Source organism: Leptinotarsa decemlineata, unplaced genomic scaffold (assembly GCF_025532065.1).
Source record: "Leptinotarsa decemlineata unplaced genomic scaffold, Ldec_3_MD MMD2_tig00000505_RagTag_RagTag, whole genome shotgun sequence".
Lineage (NCBI taxonomy): Eukaryota > Metazoa > Arthropoda > Insecta > Coleoptera > Chrysomelidae > Leptinotarsa > Leptinotarsa decemlineata.
Window position 1 is genome coordinate 17,927,841 of NW_027412549.1, and position 14,218 is coordinate 17,942,058.

General features: G+C 37.6%; 1 protein-coding gene and 1 long non-coding RNA gene across 3 annotated transcripts in view; one reads left to right on the forward strand and one right to left on the reverse strand.

Annotated features, from left to right (window-relative positions):
* LOC111511541 (cytochrome P450 6a2) overlaps positions 1 to 13,847 on the reverse strand; it is a 33,260-nt gene extending 19,413 nt beyond the window's left edge. The window contains exons 1-2 of one of the 2 annotated variants that reach the window (XM_074174121.1): positions 13,697 to 13,847; positions 3,530 to 3,850 (exon numbers count right to left, since the gene is read on the reverse strand). In XM_074174121.1, coding sequence (XP_074030222.1) covers positions 3,530 to 3,841 — 312 coding nt within the window. In that variant the 5' untranslated portion in view covers positions 3,842 to 3,850; positions 13,697 to 13,847. Of the gene's footprint in view, positions 1 to 3,529; positions 3,851 to 13,615 lie in introns of both variants that reach the window. The other variant, XM_074174122.1, reaches the window with a different exon arrangement.
* On the forward strand, positions 11,221 to 11,800 carry LOC141481848 (uncharacterized). Its single transcript, XR_012465215.1, has 2 exons — positions 11,221 to 11,328; positions 11,391 to 11,800. It is a non-coding gene; the product is annotated as an uncharacterized lncRNA (long non-coding RNA).
* Positions 13,848 to 14,218: the final 371 nt, after the last annotated feature.

Sequence of the window (14,218 nt, forward strand, 5' to 3'; positions counted from 1 at the left end):
AAACCGGAGGCACAAGGGCACCCATTTGTTTTATATGAATGATCTTGAACTTAATGCCTCTGAAGAGAAGGATCTTCATCAGTCCTTGAGACCGGTGGAAAAGTACAAGCATGCTGTCTATATGAAATTCGGGATAGACAAATGTGCAATGGTCCATCTCAAAAGAGGACGATGCGGGGACTACGGAGAGGATGTAGAGCTCGTAGATGGAAGCATCCTATACCATTTGGATGCCGGAGAGACGTATACTTACCTCGGGGTGGAACAACGCCACTCACAAGAGGTAACAGCCATGAAAAACTCTCCGCGGCAAGTATCAGCACAAACTTCGACAGATCTGGTCATCGGAACTGTCGAAGAAGAACAAAGTTGCTGCAGCAAATATGCTTGCCGTTCCAATCATACTCCACTCGTTTGGAGTAGTGAAGTGGACTTGGGATGAGCTGTATCAACTCGACGTAAAGACCCGAAAAATGATGCATCTCTGTAAAAGTTTGCATCCCAAATCTTCCGTTCCACTGTTGTACTTCCCCCGACAACAGGAAGGCTGTGGACTTTTGAGTTTGGAGTGTCTACATGACTGAATGATACTGGATACAGCCTGTAAAGTCGTCAGGAGTTCGGATCCTCTTCTCTGCATCGTCCGTGACCATGAGAGAGGAGGAATTGGAGCATTTCTCTTTAGGGCATCTGCCCGAGCAACTGATGAACTCGGTATAGTTTTCGACACTGACCGAGGTGACCACAACTCTGTCACCGAGTTGGAACCCGTTCAACAAAAAGCTCAAATAAAAGCCTTACTTCTGCGGAAGAATAAGCCAATGCATGGGGTCTTTTTCAATAACATTGGAGACCTTGGCTTATCAAAGCGCCTGACGTTCGCTTTTCTCAGGTCGAGTGGGCTGAAGTCGGAAACTGAGGGGTTCATCATGGCTTGCCAGGATGGTGTCGTCAACACCTCAGTCTACCGCAGTCTCGTGATGGGTTTAGAGGTTTCTGACACAAGGTGCAGGGCCTGCCGCGAGGCGCCCGATACCCTAATGCACTTGCTATTAGCATGTCCAGCATATGTGGTCTCGGCCTATATCCATCGACATAACGCGGCCCTGAGAGTGCTATATTACCATCTACGACACTCTTACGGTATTGACGAGACACCGGTGTTGCCTACGCTCCGGGGATATTGAATCCGTTGTGGGGAACGAGAAGTGCCGAATTCATTGGAACTATTCGTTCCTCATCCTCAGACTCATACAAGCTAATAAGCCTGATGTAGTCCTTCTCGACCACCAGAACAAAACGATATTTGTCGAGGAGTTTTCAGCTCCTGGCGAGACAAATATCGTCAGAAAAGAGGAGGAAAAATGGATAAAATATCGAGATTTTCTCTTCGAACTCCGTAGACTCTATCCAGATCACTCTGTCAAGATGGTTGTTCTAATTATTGGAGTCCTTGGTGGAATGATACTCTCTCTACTCTCAAATCTTGAAATCGTACCGGCTTGCCGCAATGAGGCAGAAATCTTAGCCGCACAGATGCAGAAGGCTGTCATTCTTGGCTCACTGCGCTTGCTCAGGGCACATGATTCTCGGATCCAAGGATCCCTTACCCCAAATATATTGGGGCTTCGGAGGATAGGGCCTTACCAGCGCACACTACGATGAAAAAAAATTGTCTTCATTTTTATTTCGGCGGAGTTTAGCTTACGCTATTCTACCACTCATGATCATCTTTGATATCCTTCGAGTGGCTTCAACACTTCGCCAATTTTACCAAGCCATCGTCACAGGATCCTGTATTATCAATACCCAGCAATCATGTCAGTCAAACTTCTTAAATCCCTTTAAAAAAAACAATATGCATATGCTGGCACTACCTCTCCCTACAGTCCACAGGTCGCAACCCTTGGATTTCCCATTTTTAGACCCAAAAGGAAGTGTGATATATTTTCAAAAAACTGACAAGCAAAAAAGACAATTCAAAATGACGTGACGGCTATATTAAAAAAAAAACTTATTCATTTGTGGCATTTTTAATTGAAGGCGAATCAGAGTTCCGCGCATCAGGTATTATCCCATAACGTTTATGCTGAAGAAGTCTTGACCCCATCAGAAGTAATAATTCAAGATTCATCAATCATCATCTGCAGAAAAATATCATATGCCATCATCATTATTTACAGCAATTGATCCAATACCATCGACATCTACTGCAACAATGGTACTGGAATATTGAATCCAATATACTGTTTTGCTGACGACAGCACACTTGTCCCGTCATTTCATTTGGATTCCAGGATATCGGTTGCGGATGCATATCTTCACCGACAGCAGGATGCTGCGTACCTTAATGAGAATCTTAAGAAGAAGTGATCTCGAATTGCGGTGAAAGTAACCAAGTTGCATTTATCACCACAAAAACCCAGGCATCGCTTTTCTCCGAGGCAAAATGTCTCAGAACCGGATATAATAATGTCAGGACAGATAATTTCGCTTTCTGCTTCGAAAAGTTTGTTGGGGGTTAAAATTAACACCAATATGTTTTGGCACAATCATGTCGCTGGAATTGCAAAGGGTGCTCCTCAAAAGTTTGGAACACTGTTCCGAACAAGAAAACTGTACACACCTCAGCAACTTTTGCTTCATAAAGCTCAGATCAGACCTTCTTTGGAGTATTGTTCTCATGTATGGAGCTCCGCCCCTAAGCATACCCTGAAGCTGCTGGATTCCATCCAGAATAGAGCCATCCGCCTGATTTGGAGACACGAACATCACTTGGGACATTGATAGTCTGAAACATCGAAGAACTGTTGGAGATTTGTCTCTCTTTCATATATACTTCCACAGAAAGTGTTCAAGTGACTTGGCACATTTGATTCCACCAAGAGCGATAGCTCAACACTTCACTGTTTAAAAACTCTTTCATTTGTAGAACTGCGTTTATGTAGAATAAACTTCCTGAGAACATTTTTCCAAATGAATTTATTCTCCAGCGATTCAAATGCAACGTGAATCGCTACTTTTGCACAAGCATCACTCGAGAATTTTCCTGTAGTGCTTGTGATTTGTTTTTAAAAAAATCCCATACCGAAGATCTGTTTCCATTATCTACTATCATGATATCTGAAAGGCACATAAAAAAGGAAGAACGAAGCAACACGGAAAAATTTTGACATCAACACTCGTCAAAGATAGTCTCGTTGAAGATGAAAATAAGCATGTATATGAAGCGAAAGCAAACAGAAAAAAACCTGGTGCCGAAAGCTTGCAAGAAGCAGAAACTCAAGAAAAATTTTACAAATGAGACCAGAACGCGCGTTCTGCAAGATTAAAAAAGTTTGAAAAAAAATTGTGTGTTTCATGTGATTAATTGCTTACGTGAATCCTATTACCTCCTTTTCCCCTAGTTTGCATAAAAAAAGCATGTTCAATAGTTTATCTAATTGGTAGCGAATCAAACAATGCTGCGTTTCCAATACATCGTCTTTGTATAATATTCAGTACCATAATGAAAAATAAATCAAAATACCGTCAGCAGAATGTTTTTCATCAACGCTGGATCTACAATCACCAGAACTGGTCGCAAAACTGTGTAAACCCCTCCGAATTTCCAACCTCTCTTTTTAATTTCTTTGTAAAAATCCATGGTCGCCAAAGGAAAAACTCTGGTTTTCCTGAACAAGGATGAGCTGTTGCCTGTGGGGAACTTCGGTTTCAAATAAGGCACCCCTCTTCTCTTCCAGTATTGATAGGAAATATTGAAGTAGAGGTAGATAGTGGAAAAACATATTAGCATCACCATTGAGAAGGTGCCGAGAATTTCTACCGATAATATTCCCATGATCGATTTCTGAAAGGAAAATCAATTTTGTAATGTACTTCAAAATTTTTTTGACACGGTTTTCATACATCCCATTTCATTTCCAAAACTCTACTGATAATTCATCTTTTTTTCTGAAAAATGGTTTATACTGAATATCTACTTTTTCCGGCCAGCCGATCAATACATAATTCACTACAACTTTCAAAATTTAATCCTATTTTGTTTCATTTTTCATAACATTCACATCAATTGGCACTTGTTCATTCTCAGTGATATAATTCAACGTCACATAGTTATCTTCCTCGGTAAAAGAATCATTTGTCATGTTTTCCATTGGGAGTCGTGACAAAAAATCCGCACAGTTTTTATTACTGCTGACATACTGAATATCAAAATCAAATGAAAAGAAAGAATTATTTTTTTTATTTAAGCAAATTCGCATCAACCTAGTGGTTATTAGCGAGTAGTACATGTTTATAATTTTGTTATAATATCGATACATTCAAGAAATTTGATAATATTTGGAATATTACAGTTTCTGCCAATAGTGTTGTAGATGTCTAGGGGAAAGTTAAAGTTGTTTCGCTGCACCCAGTATTTTGGACAATCGGTGAAAATGTGCTCAACACTCAGTTTTGTTTCACATATGTCACACATTGGCTCTTCGATGTGATTTAACAGATAATTGTGCGTGAGTTTGGTATGACCCAAGCGTAGCCGATTGATGACTACTTGATGTTTTCGGTTGTTTGTTTCATCAGACCACGGTTTCACATCATATTTGATTGTAAGTAGTTTTGCCTCGGACACTTGTCACTGATTTTGCCATTTCTGGATTATCGCTCTTTTCACCATTGTTTTAATGTCTGTAGATACTACTTTCGACAATACTTCCGATTCGGTAGAGGTAATTGCACCACGAGCATATTCGTCGGTTTTTTCATTGTCCTGAATTCCAATATGTGATGGGATCCAAATGAAACTAATATTTTTTCCAAGTTGCTGGATCAGATGTAGTTTTTTTTATTTTTTGTGCAAATGGATTTTTAGGATATAAGCGCTTAAGTTCGTATATGGAGCTAAGTGAATCCGTTAAAATGATATAATTATCTCCACCTGCCGCATTGACATAGACCAGCTCACGGTAAATGGCATACAGTTCTGCACTAAATATGCTGGTAGTTGAGGGAAATTTATATGAGAACGATTCAGATGTTGTAACTATGGCAGCTCCTACTCCTTCGTTGGTTTTTGAGGCATCCGTGTAGATTTCCATATGATTAGGGTGGTTAAAAAAAATTTGGTTGAGTTCGTTTTTGATGATCTGGCTATTGGTATTGTGTTTGTCGTATTTAGTTAGGCTTGTGTCACAGTTCGGCCGTTTAACAGTCCAAGGAAAAGGTGGATAGAATTTGATAGGAAACGTTTCCGGTAGGGTTAGATCGAGGGTAAACAAATGGTCGCGGATCCTCTGGTAGAAAGGTTTATAGATTCTTGTACGATTTGTGGAGAGATTCCTATATTTATCGCAGAATGGGATTTGTTGGATTTGCACTTATTGTTGCTGCATATGCCAAACTGAGATAGGTACGTCTGTTGTGGAGAGATGACTCTCCTGTTGCACAGTAGATGCTTTCAACTGGTGTTGTACAGAAAGCACCTAAAGATATTCGTAAGGCTTCGTTGTGGATAGTGTCGAGTAACTTGAGTGTTGTCTTGTTCGCCGAGTTGTATGCAATACATCCAAAGTCCATTTTAGATCTGATGAGTATTCTGTAAACGTGCAGTATTGTTTGACCATCAGATCCCCACTCTTTATATGCCAACGTTTTCAACATATTCAGTCTTCTGTTACACGACTCGTCTAGGCTTTTAATGTGTGCATTCCAATTTAGTTTGTCATCAAATATCATACCCAAGAACTTTATGGTTTTGACATACTTAAGATTTTACCCATATAGGTAGAGGGCCGTTTCTTTTTTGGAGAAGAGAATACATTGTGTTTTTTCTGTTGAGAAAATGAATCCAGTTTCATTGGACCAATGCTCTAGATTCGAGAGTGCTTCCTGAGACAATGTTAATAAACTATCTAAATTTTTGTTTTTGCAGAAGAATACCAGGTCATCAGCATAAAGGCGTGCTTTCATTGGTGATTTATTTTCTTTTAGAATGTCATTCATGACGATAAGGAACAGTGTTGGGCTAATGACAGATCCTTGTGGGGTACCATTTTCCAGTGTGTGACTGTTCGAGTAAGTTTCATTTGTTCTGACGCGAAAAGTTCTTACTTTCAGAAAGTTCTGGATGAAAGTGAAGCAGTGCCCGTTAATTTTCCATGAGTCTAGTATTTTCATTATACGGTATCGCCATGCAGTATCAAATGCTCTTTTTATGTCAAAAAAGATGGCCAAACATTTCTGTTTCACTGCTAGTGCTTCATGAATATCGCTTTCTAAATCTAGAATATTGTCGTTGTTGTTGTCGGATCGATGTTGTCTAAAACAGCTTTGCTCGGGGGTCAATAGATTACCGTGTTCAAGGGTCCATAGCAGTCTTCTGTTAATGATCTTCTCTAAGATTTTGCACATCATACATGTGAGAGAGATCGGTCTATATGAGTTACGGTCGGTTTTTGATTTACGTACTTTGAGGATGGGAACAATTATCGCCTCTGGCCATGCTGATGGAAATTTGTGTTCTATCCATATTATGTTGTATATGCGTAAAAGAAGTTCATGTAAATTATGTGGGAGATTATTCATGAAAATAACTGGGATCTCATCGGGGCCGTGACTAATATTATTGAACGTTGAGAGGGCATCTTCGTATTCTTCTTTACTTATAGGCATGTTCAAGGGGTCCTCATAGTCTATGACGATGGGTATTTCAACTTCCTCTTCCTTTTGCTAAGAATGATTCGTCATAATGGGAGGAAGATGAGTTTTCTATATACATTTCTGCCAGAGTCTCCGCAATCTCTTGTTTATCTGATACAGTTCGGTTATCCACTTTCAAGATATTGATTCCTTGGTAAGTATTAGCTCCCGATATACTCCTCACCTTTTTCCATACTTGGGTCATAGGTGTTGAGCTATTGATACTCGAAATATACTGTCCCCATGAAATCCTCTTAGCATTCTTGATTGTTACTCTTGATATTGCTATGAGTTTTTTGAACTCAATTATATTTTCTGTAGTTTTGTATCGTTTACATTTGTTGAATGCTCTTTTACTATCACGTATTGCCTGTTTGCATTCATTGCTCCACCAGGGAACCGAAATATGTTTAGGGTTAAAAGAAGTTTTTCCAATAGCAATCACAGCTCCTTGCAAAACGACTCTGTTGAAGTTGGCTAGAGTTTCGTCTATATTGTCAGTGATTTCACAAGTTGCTATATTGCTATTCAACGTGGCAATGCTGCTTCAGTACTTGGAACTATCCCCCCTTCACATAATTTAGATGAGATCATGCGTTGCCCTAATTTCACTACGGAACTGAAACCTCTTCGAAACAAGCCGAGATATTCATCAGTCTCCTATCAAGGTTAATTCACAAGTGATTGATCCACCTTCTTCTTTTTCAGTGCGGTCAGTGGATTCAGGTCATTCTTGCTCCCCAAATATGAGTTGCAGTCCTCGTAGAACTAGTTCCCTTTCAGTGGAAGAGATTCATGAAACAAGAGTCGAATCGATCCCTCTACAAAACCCTTCTCCACTTGGAAGGATCGATAGCAGCTTGAGAAATGGTTTTTATGGAGATTCTGTGAAACATGTTCTTCCTTACGAATCAGTAGATATATAGTAGTCCTGAAAATTTAGAGAAGAATTGATAAATTAGGAAACACTTGCTATATGAATAGCATTTTACAAGTGTTGTTTATGACGAAGAATTCAAAGAACGAAGTTCTAATGATGAACGAGAACGGGAATGTTTCCTACTTATTTATCAAACACAAACACCTGTTCACGCAGCTGCAGTTTCGTAAGAAGGTATTATCTTTTTCTCCAACCGATTTCCTGGAGTCTTTGAAGTCCACTAGATGCTCGTTAGGACAACAAGAGGATTGTTCCGAATTCTTGGGGTTCTTGTTGAAAAGTTTTCGTGTGCAAAATAATAGCAAAATCAATACTCCTGACCGCTCTGGACTGAATGATTCCGTACACCCCATCTCGACTTGTGTTTGTAAATTTTTTGCTGGAAAAATCCTCACTCGTTTACTTTGTGGTAAATGTTGAAGAAGTACCAAAAACTTATGTGAATTTCTGGAACTACATCTAGCTTTTCCTAATATGACTAATAACCAGTCCGTGCAAAGCTTATTGTTAAATCATCTGAAAATGGAATTTTTAACAGGTGATTATCGACTGTATTGCCAAACATGCGCCAAACTAACTGACTGTTATAAGGAAACAAGTATAGCTGAGGCACCAGTCAATCTAATGATAACACTGATGATTTTCAAACAAGACTCAACCTCTAACGGAAGCAAGAAACTCTTTGGAAGGTTCGAAATAGATGAACATTTCAACCTAGCAGACCACTATTATAATATTCATGCAGTAATGATTCACTGTGGTTCTGGCGTTGAATTTGGTCATTATTACGCCTTGGTCAAAGACGAAACGGACTGGTTTAAATTTGACGATAGTCGTGTGACGAAGTGTTCTGGCGATGCATTGAATTTATTGGAGCCTTTGGAGACACCCTACATTTTGTTTTATAAGAGAAAGGACATTGTTAGATCAAGATCTTCAGATGATGTGGTGCTGCAGATTTTTCCGGGTTTTCCTGCAGCGAAAAAGCAAATGCGCCACTGGAATCAATGAAGTCGCCCCGGAGCGCCAATTAATTTCTATTGCTGTTTTAATTTTATTTTTATCGTTGTTTTAATAAAATGTGCAAATACTTATTAAAAGAAAGAACTAAGAAACAAAGCGTATCTCTGTAGTCTATTAGCGGCCATAGTAGGAATACCCTTTTTCTTTCCAAAAATTCAAATGAGCGGTTTATGATCGCACCTAAGCACGAAATGTCTACCTCATAAATATGAATTAAATTTCTGCACCCCACTAACTATACTCAGTGCTTCCTTTGTTATTTGTGAAGAATTTTTTTCAGTATTTGAGAGAGTTCGAGAAGCGAACGCGATTGGTCTCTCTAAACCATTTGGATACTTGTGAGAAAGGGTTGAACAATTCGGATACACTACAAATTTCAAAATGTATTAGGATTTTATGAATCTATTTTGAACTATGATATCTCAATAAATACTCATTCTTTGCAATCGAAATAAGTGTCACTTGAATGAGTGCATTTTTGTCAACGTAACACAAGTCGATTGATTCCATCAGCATAAAAATTTGCTGCTTGGGATTCGATGAAGTCGATGCAGGCCGTTTTTGCCTTAATGACGAAGGTTTTACCGGTGGAAAAGTTATCGAAGTGCTTGGTAGTGGTTGTCGGTCGGCGAGAGGTCTGGGGAGTATGACGGCTAAGGCAGAACATCGCAGCTCAATTCTTTTGATTTTCGGACAGTGATTTGTGGAACGTGCTGACGGGCATTGTCGTGGAGCAGGATCCGACCTCTTCTGTTGACCAGTGCCGGCTGCTGAGTACATTTCGACGAGTTCCTCACAATAGGACTCTGTTGTGAGGGTTTGGCCCGGTTGCAGAAAGTTATAGTGAATCACTTCACTCTTTTTTGTTGGATTTTCGCCTTTGAGAAGTGCCTGTGTCGTAGAAGATCCACTTTTCATCACACGTCACGATTCGATCCAAAAAGGATCTTTTTGGTTGCGCAAAAGCAACCTCAAAACGTGACAATTTCTGTCGATTGTTCAAATCGTGGGGCATCCACTTTTTGAACTTTTTGACCTTTCCAATATGTTTCAAACCATCAAAACCGCATGGAAGCTGTCGCCCAGTTCTTCCGCCATCCCATGAAAAGTTTAATATGGGTCAATCCCCATCAGGGTCCTGGATTACTTGAATATTCGTCTTCGTCTTGGAGGCTGAGAACTTTAAAACGAAATTTCACATAGCAACGTCCAAGAGAGCGTTAATTAACACTATCATTCAAATACCAGATTATTTTTTCGGGCCATTCCAGCAGCACTTTGGTTCAAATTGAGTTCATAGAGAAAAATTGGTAGAACATTGCTCAAGAACATCATATAGTAATAAGCTGAAAAGAGGCAAAAAATTGAAATTTTGAAAAATGAACAGCATTATCTGCCGATCAGTATCTGCCCCGACACAGTAGAATAAATATTTATTGACAAAACTCTTAAAATAACTCAATATCTTTGTGTCTATATACAAATGTATACAGGGTATATCTTGACGAGTTAACGCAATATATATATAAAGAAAACTGATTCTGAAAATTGGTAGGATGGGTGAAGAACTAATGAAGAATTCAACTGAAATATTATCGTTGAGGTGACGTTTCTTTTTCATCGGAAGTGACGTCATCTTTGTTATTTTCAATGGCATACCCTGTATTTCACCTCATTTTTGAATTTTTCCCGTGAATCAGATTCTAACTCAGGTATCATACCCTATTTCCAAAATGAACCGTTTTCGAGTTATTCGAGTTTTTTTAGAAAAAGTGACAGATGCAGCCTCTCGAACATACGTCATTTTTAAAAATATGCAGCTAGTGAATCGTGATAATTGAAGATTGAACGGATCACGCATCATTTTCACGTTCACTGAATAATCCACAGGGTGCTCAAAAACTAGAGTCCAATAAGTGAATGAAGAAAATAAAAAATCTCAACTTTTTCAAATGAGAACCCCCATATTTTTCCTCAAGGTTCAATTCTATTATGAAAATAAGCCCTAGTTATGATACACTTCCCTATACCCAAACCTTCTCGAAATGTTGATATTTCTAATAGGCTGCTGTCCATCTTTCAACACAATGTTTGGTCAGTTTGGTGACAAATAAAGTTGTTTATTGTCAGATTCTCAGAAGGTACAATATGGCTCGTGCTGGTTATAATAATCACGATTTCTTTAACTTCTTCGCGGCTTCTCTCGCGTTAAGAAGTATCATTATTAATTAGATATAGTTTTTGCGGCTTTATTTTTGTTTAGCGTGTGTAAAAAATTAGGGCCTACAAAACTTCTTTATACACAATATTCTTAACTTATCTGTCATTAGGCGCTAAAACTATCAAGCTATTGGGTGAACTTACTCGTGAGCAAGCAACGTAAAACTGTCCACGAGAGAAGCAATGTTCTCTCAAGTCAATACCCGCAAATTTGAGAATTTGCCCCTGAGACTTGTTTATTGTCATGACAAAGCAGACTTTTAGGGAAAACTGTGATCGTTTAAATTCGAACGTGATATCATTAGGTATTAATGGGATTCGTGGTATAAATACAGTAGTGACCTTCACTGTACTGCGATGTAACGCTTTCACTTGCAGTCTCGTATCGTTACAGATTTTGGTGGTTTTAAATTTTGCATCAAGGTATCAAGGATCAACGTAGCTGTGTAATAAACATTCATAGCATCTAGAAAATACATAACAGACCAACATGTATTTTTATTTTCAGGTGACCGATACCTAGATATTTTCAAAAATCTCGATTCGGATCAATTGGAAAAAGTGTCGCTCACCGACCATCGAAAAATTTGATATCAACATGATGGAGCACCTCATCAGATGGTGAAGATTTATTCAGAAGAAACTTATTACGACCAGTGGTTTGGAACAGACGGTCCTCAATCATGGCCACCGCGATCGCCCGATTTAACTCCAATGGATTTTTTCATTTGAGGTTATATAACATGCCAACAACAAAAGAAGATTTTCAGCAGAGAGTTCGTACTGCTTTCAGCTCTATTCCACCGGACATGATAGGACGAGCTGTAGGATACTTAGTGCAGTTGGCATATTTTTTCAGTTACTGTATTTTTAAAGTAAAAATATAAATTACTAGCTGTTGCCTGCTCCGCTTCTGAACCTAGTTTTCTTTTATTTTCAATATTCTGATATAATAATTTGTTCACAAAAAGGATTTAAAGCTTTATTATCTTCTAATTATTATATGCGAGGGCTTTCGATAGTAGGCTATACTATCATCTTCATGGCTCTACTCAAACTGAATGTTTTATCTTCTTGTTTGTTCTTTTATACGGTTAGAACGCCTTAGTGCAGGTATTTGTCCTCTCTTTTCAAACGGATGTGTCTGTTGATGTTTCTCTAGGTTCATTGTTTCTAGGAATGTGTATTGTTTTGTGGAGTATATTGAATGTTAGGTCTTATTGTATTTTGATTTGTATTTGTTCCTCGATAAGTGAATTATGACTTTTGCATTTATTTATGGATGTTCAGGTTTTCCCAGATGTCCATACGGTTTCCTTTATTGACTTGTTTTATGAGTTGATGTTTTCTGGTGAGGAAAAATTATGTTTGTTTTGTATGGCGCTATTTCTTGCAATCAATTCATAGAACGAAAATTCATCAAGGAAGTCAAACAAAATTTTCAATTTTCTGTTTAACGTTAAAAAATAGATAATTGAAACTTGAGCAAAGCGACCAATCGAATGTGAAATAAAATTTACCTGTATTCCCAGAACAAAATAACTATTTCTTCAGTTTTAGAAAATTATTCAATTGAGACCCCATGTATTCTATAGGTATTATGTTCAAATCAGCCAAACCGTTCATTTGATGTTATTTTTTGATAATTCATTGAATTCACAATAAAACACCGAGAAATAGAGTAATCGAATTTTTCATTTATTTTCATTATGGTAGCCAATCCCAATATGGCAAATGTAGACAAAATATACAGGGTGTAACTGAATAAGTATAAAACATTCAAGGAGGTGATTCCTCATCGAAAAAAAAATAGGATCTTTCATATAAAGAAACTTCATTGGATCATCCCTTGTTAAGATACAGCCCCTTAAAGGGGGTACATAAAATTTGTATAACAATGTTTTTCACAATCACTAAAAAAGTTACAACATTGAAATTAACCTGACGTTTTTTACTACCAAAAAGACACTTAGCCAGTAATTTATTTGGTTCACCCCATGGTTGTAAGGGGTGGAAAACGCAACCCCTAAAATTTATTTCCAATGTAACTTTTTGTCTTATCATTTGTTTACCATTTAAAAATTCATTTCCGATAGCCTGTTTTATTCTAAACAAAAAATTTCTCTTGGGTTTTTTGCCCAAAATAAACCAGTTCGCAGCAAAAAAGTATTTTACGAACAACTACAGAGATACATCGTCATAAATGGGAACTGGATTTATTGTTATTTTGTAGTTAGTACCTGTATTAAAAGATTAAAGGGTAATAAACAAAAATAATTCATTAATAATAAAACACACAACATGTAGAAATCATAGTAAATGTTCAATATGTCTACCTTCAGACATTACGCATGTGTCTAGACGTATTTGTCAGGTATATCCCTATAATAGACATTTTATGAAGAACATTTGCTAGCAATTAGTCTCTCGACATGTTAAAACTTTATGATTTATGGTTCAAATGAATGTGTAGATTTCCATATTTTCACTTTAATGCAATTCGCATTATGTAGTCTCTAGAGGGTATATCTGTACGGTCACTAAATTGAATAAGTATAGAGTGTTTTGACTTTGACTAGTTGGCGCTTGACTGTGCGAACTAGGACAGTCCATATACAAAGATATTATGTAGGAATCCTTCGGATGATATCTGATTCAATTCCATAATGAATTTTAGGAATACAAACTGAATTCAGTTATATGAATATAATAATCATTTATTAATTCACTTACCGTTCTCAAAAATAACACACACTATTATGCTAGATTGATTTTTTTAAAGTTTCGTGAATTTAGTTTGTATTTGTTGATTACCTTAATCGGTCCTCACTGTTCACCAAAATGTTTATGTTTTATATAACCCCGACCAAGATGCACACCATTGTCGATGAGTAAATAATTGCACTTCCACACGATACAGATTGTTCAAAATTCAATGGTATCGTCGAGATAAGAAAGGAGTCTTCGTCAAGGTCAACAACAGGACCGGAGCTGCCAAACTGAACCAAAAAAGTTGATTTAATAATAATACTTTCGCCTTTATTATTCAATGAACAGAACAAAAACTCAACATGACCTATACGAGTATATTCAACTAGCAATTGAAATAAAGGGTGAAGTTCATCGTCCGTAATAAAATACATCACGGAAAATGTTCTTCGACTTAACCCTAAAAAGAGAACGAATAAAAAGGAAAAGAAAAACAAAAATAAAACTATGATTCCTATACATGATGATATTATAATATAGATACGAACAAACACCTCACCTAAAGAGTTTAGCATTCCTTACAATATATGAATAATTTAATTTAATTTCAGCTGAACAAATGGTCTT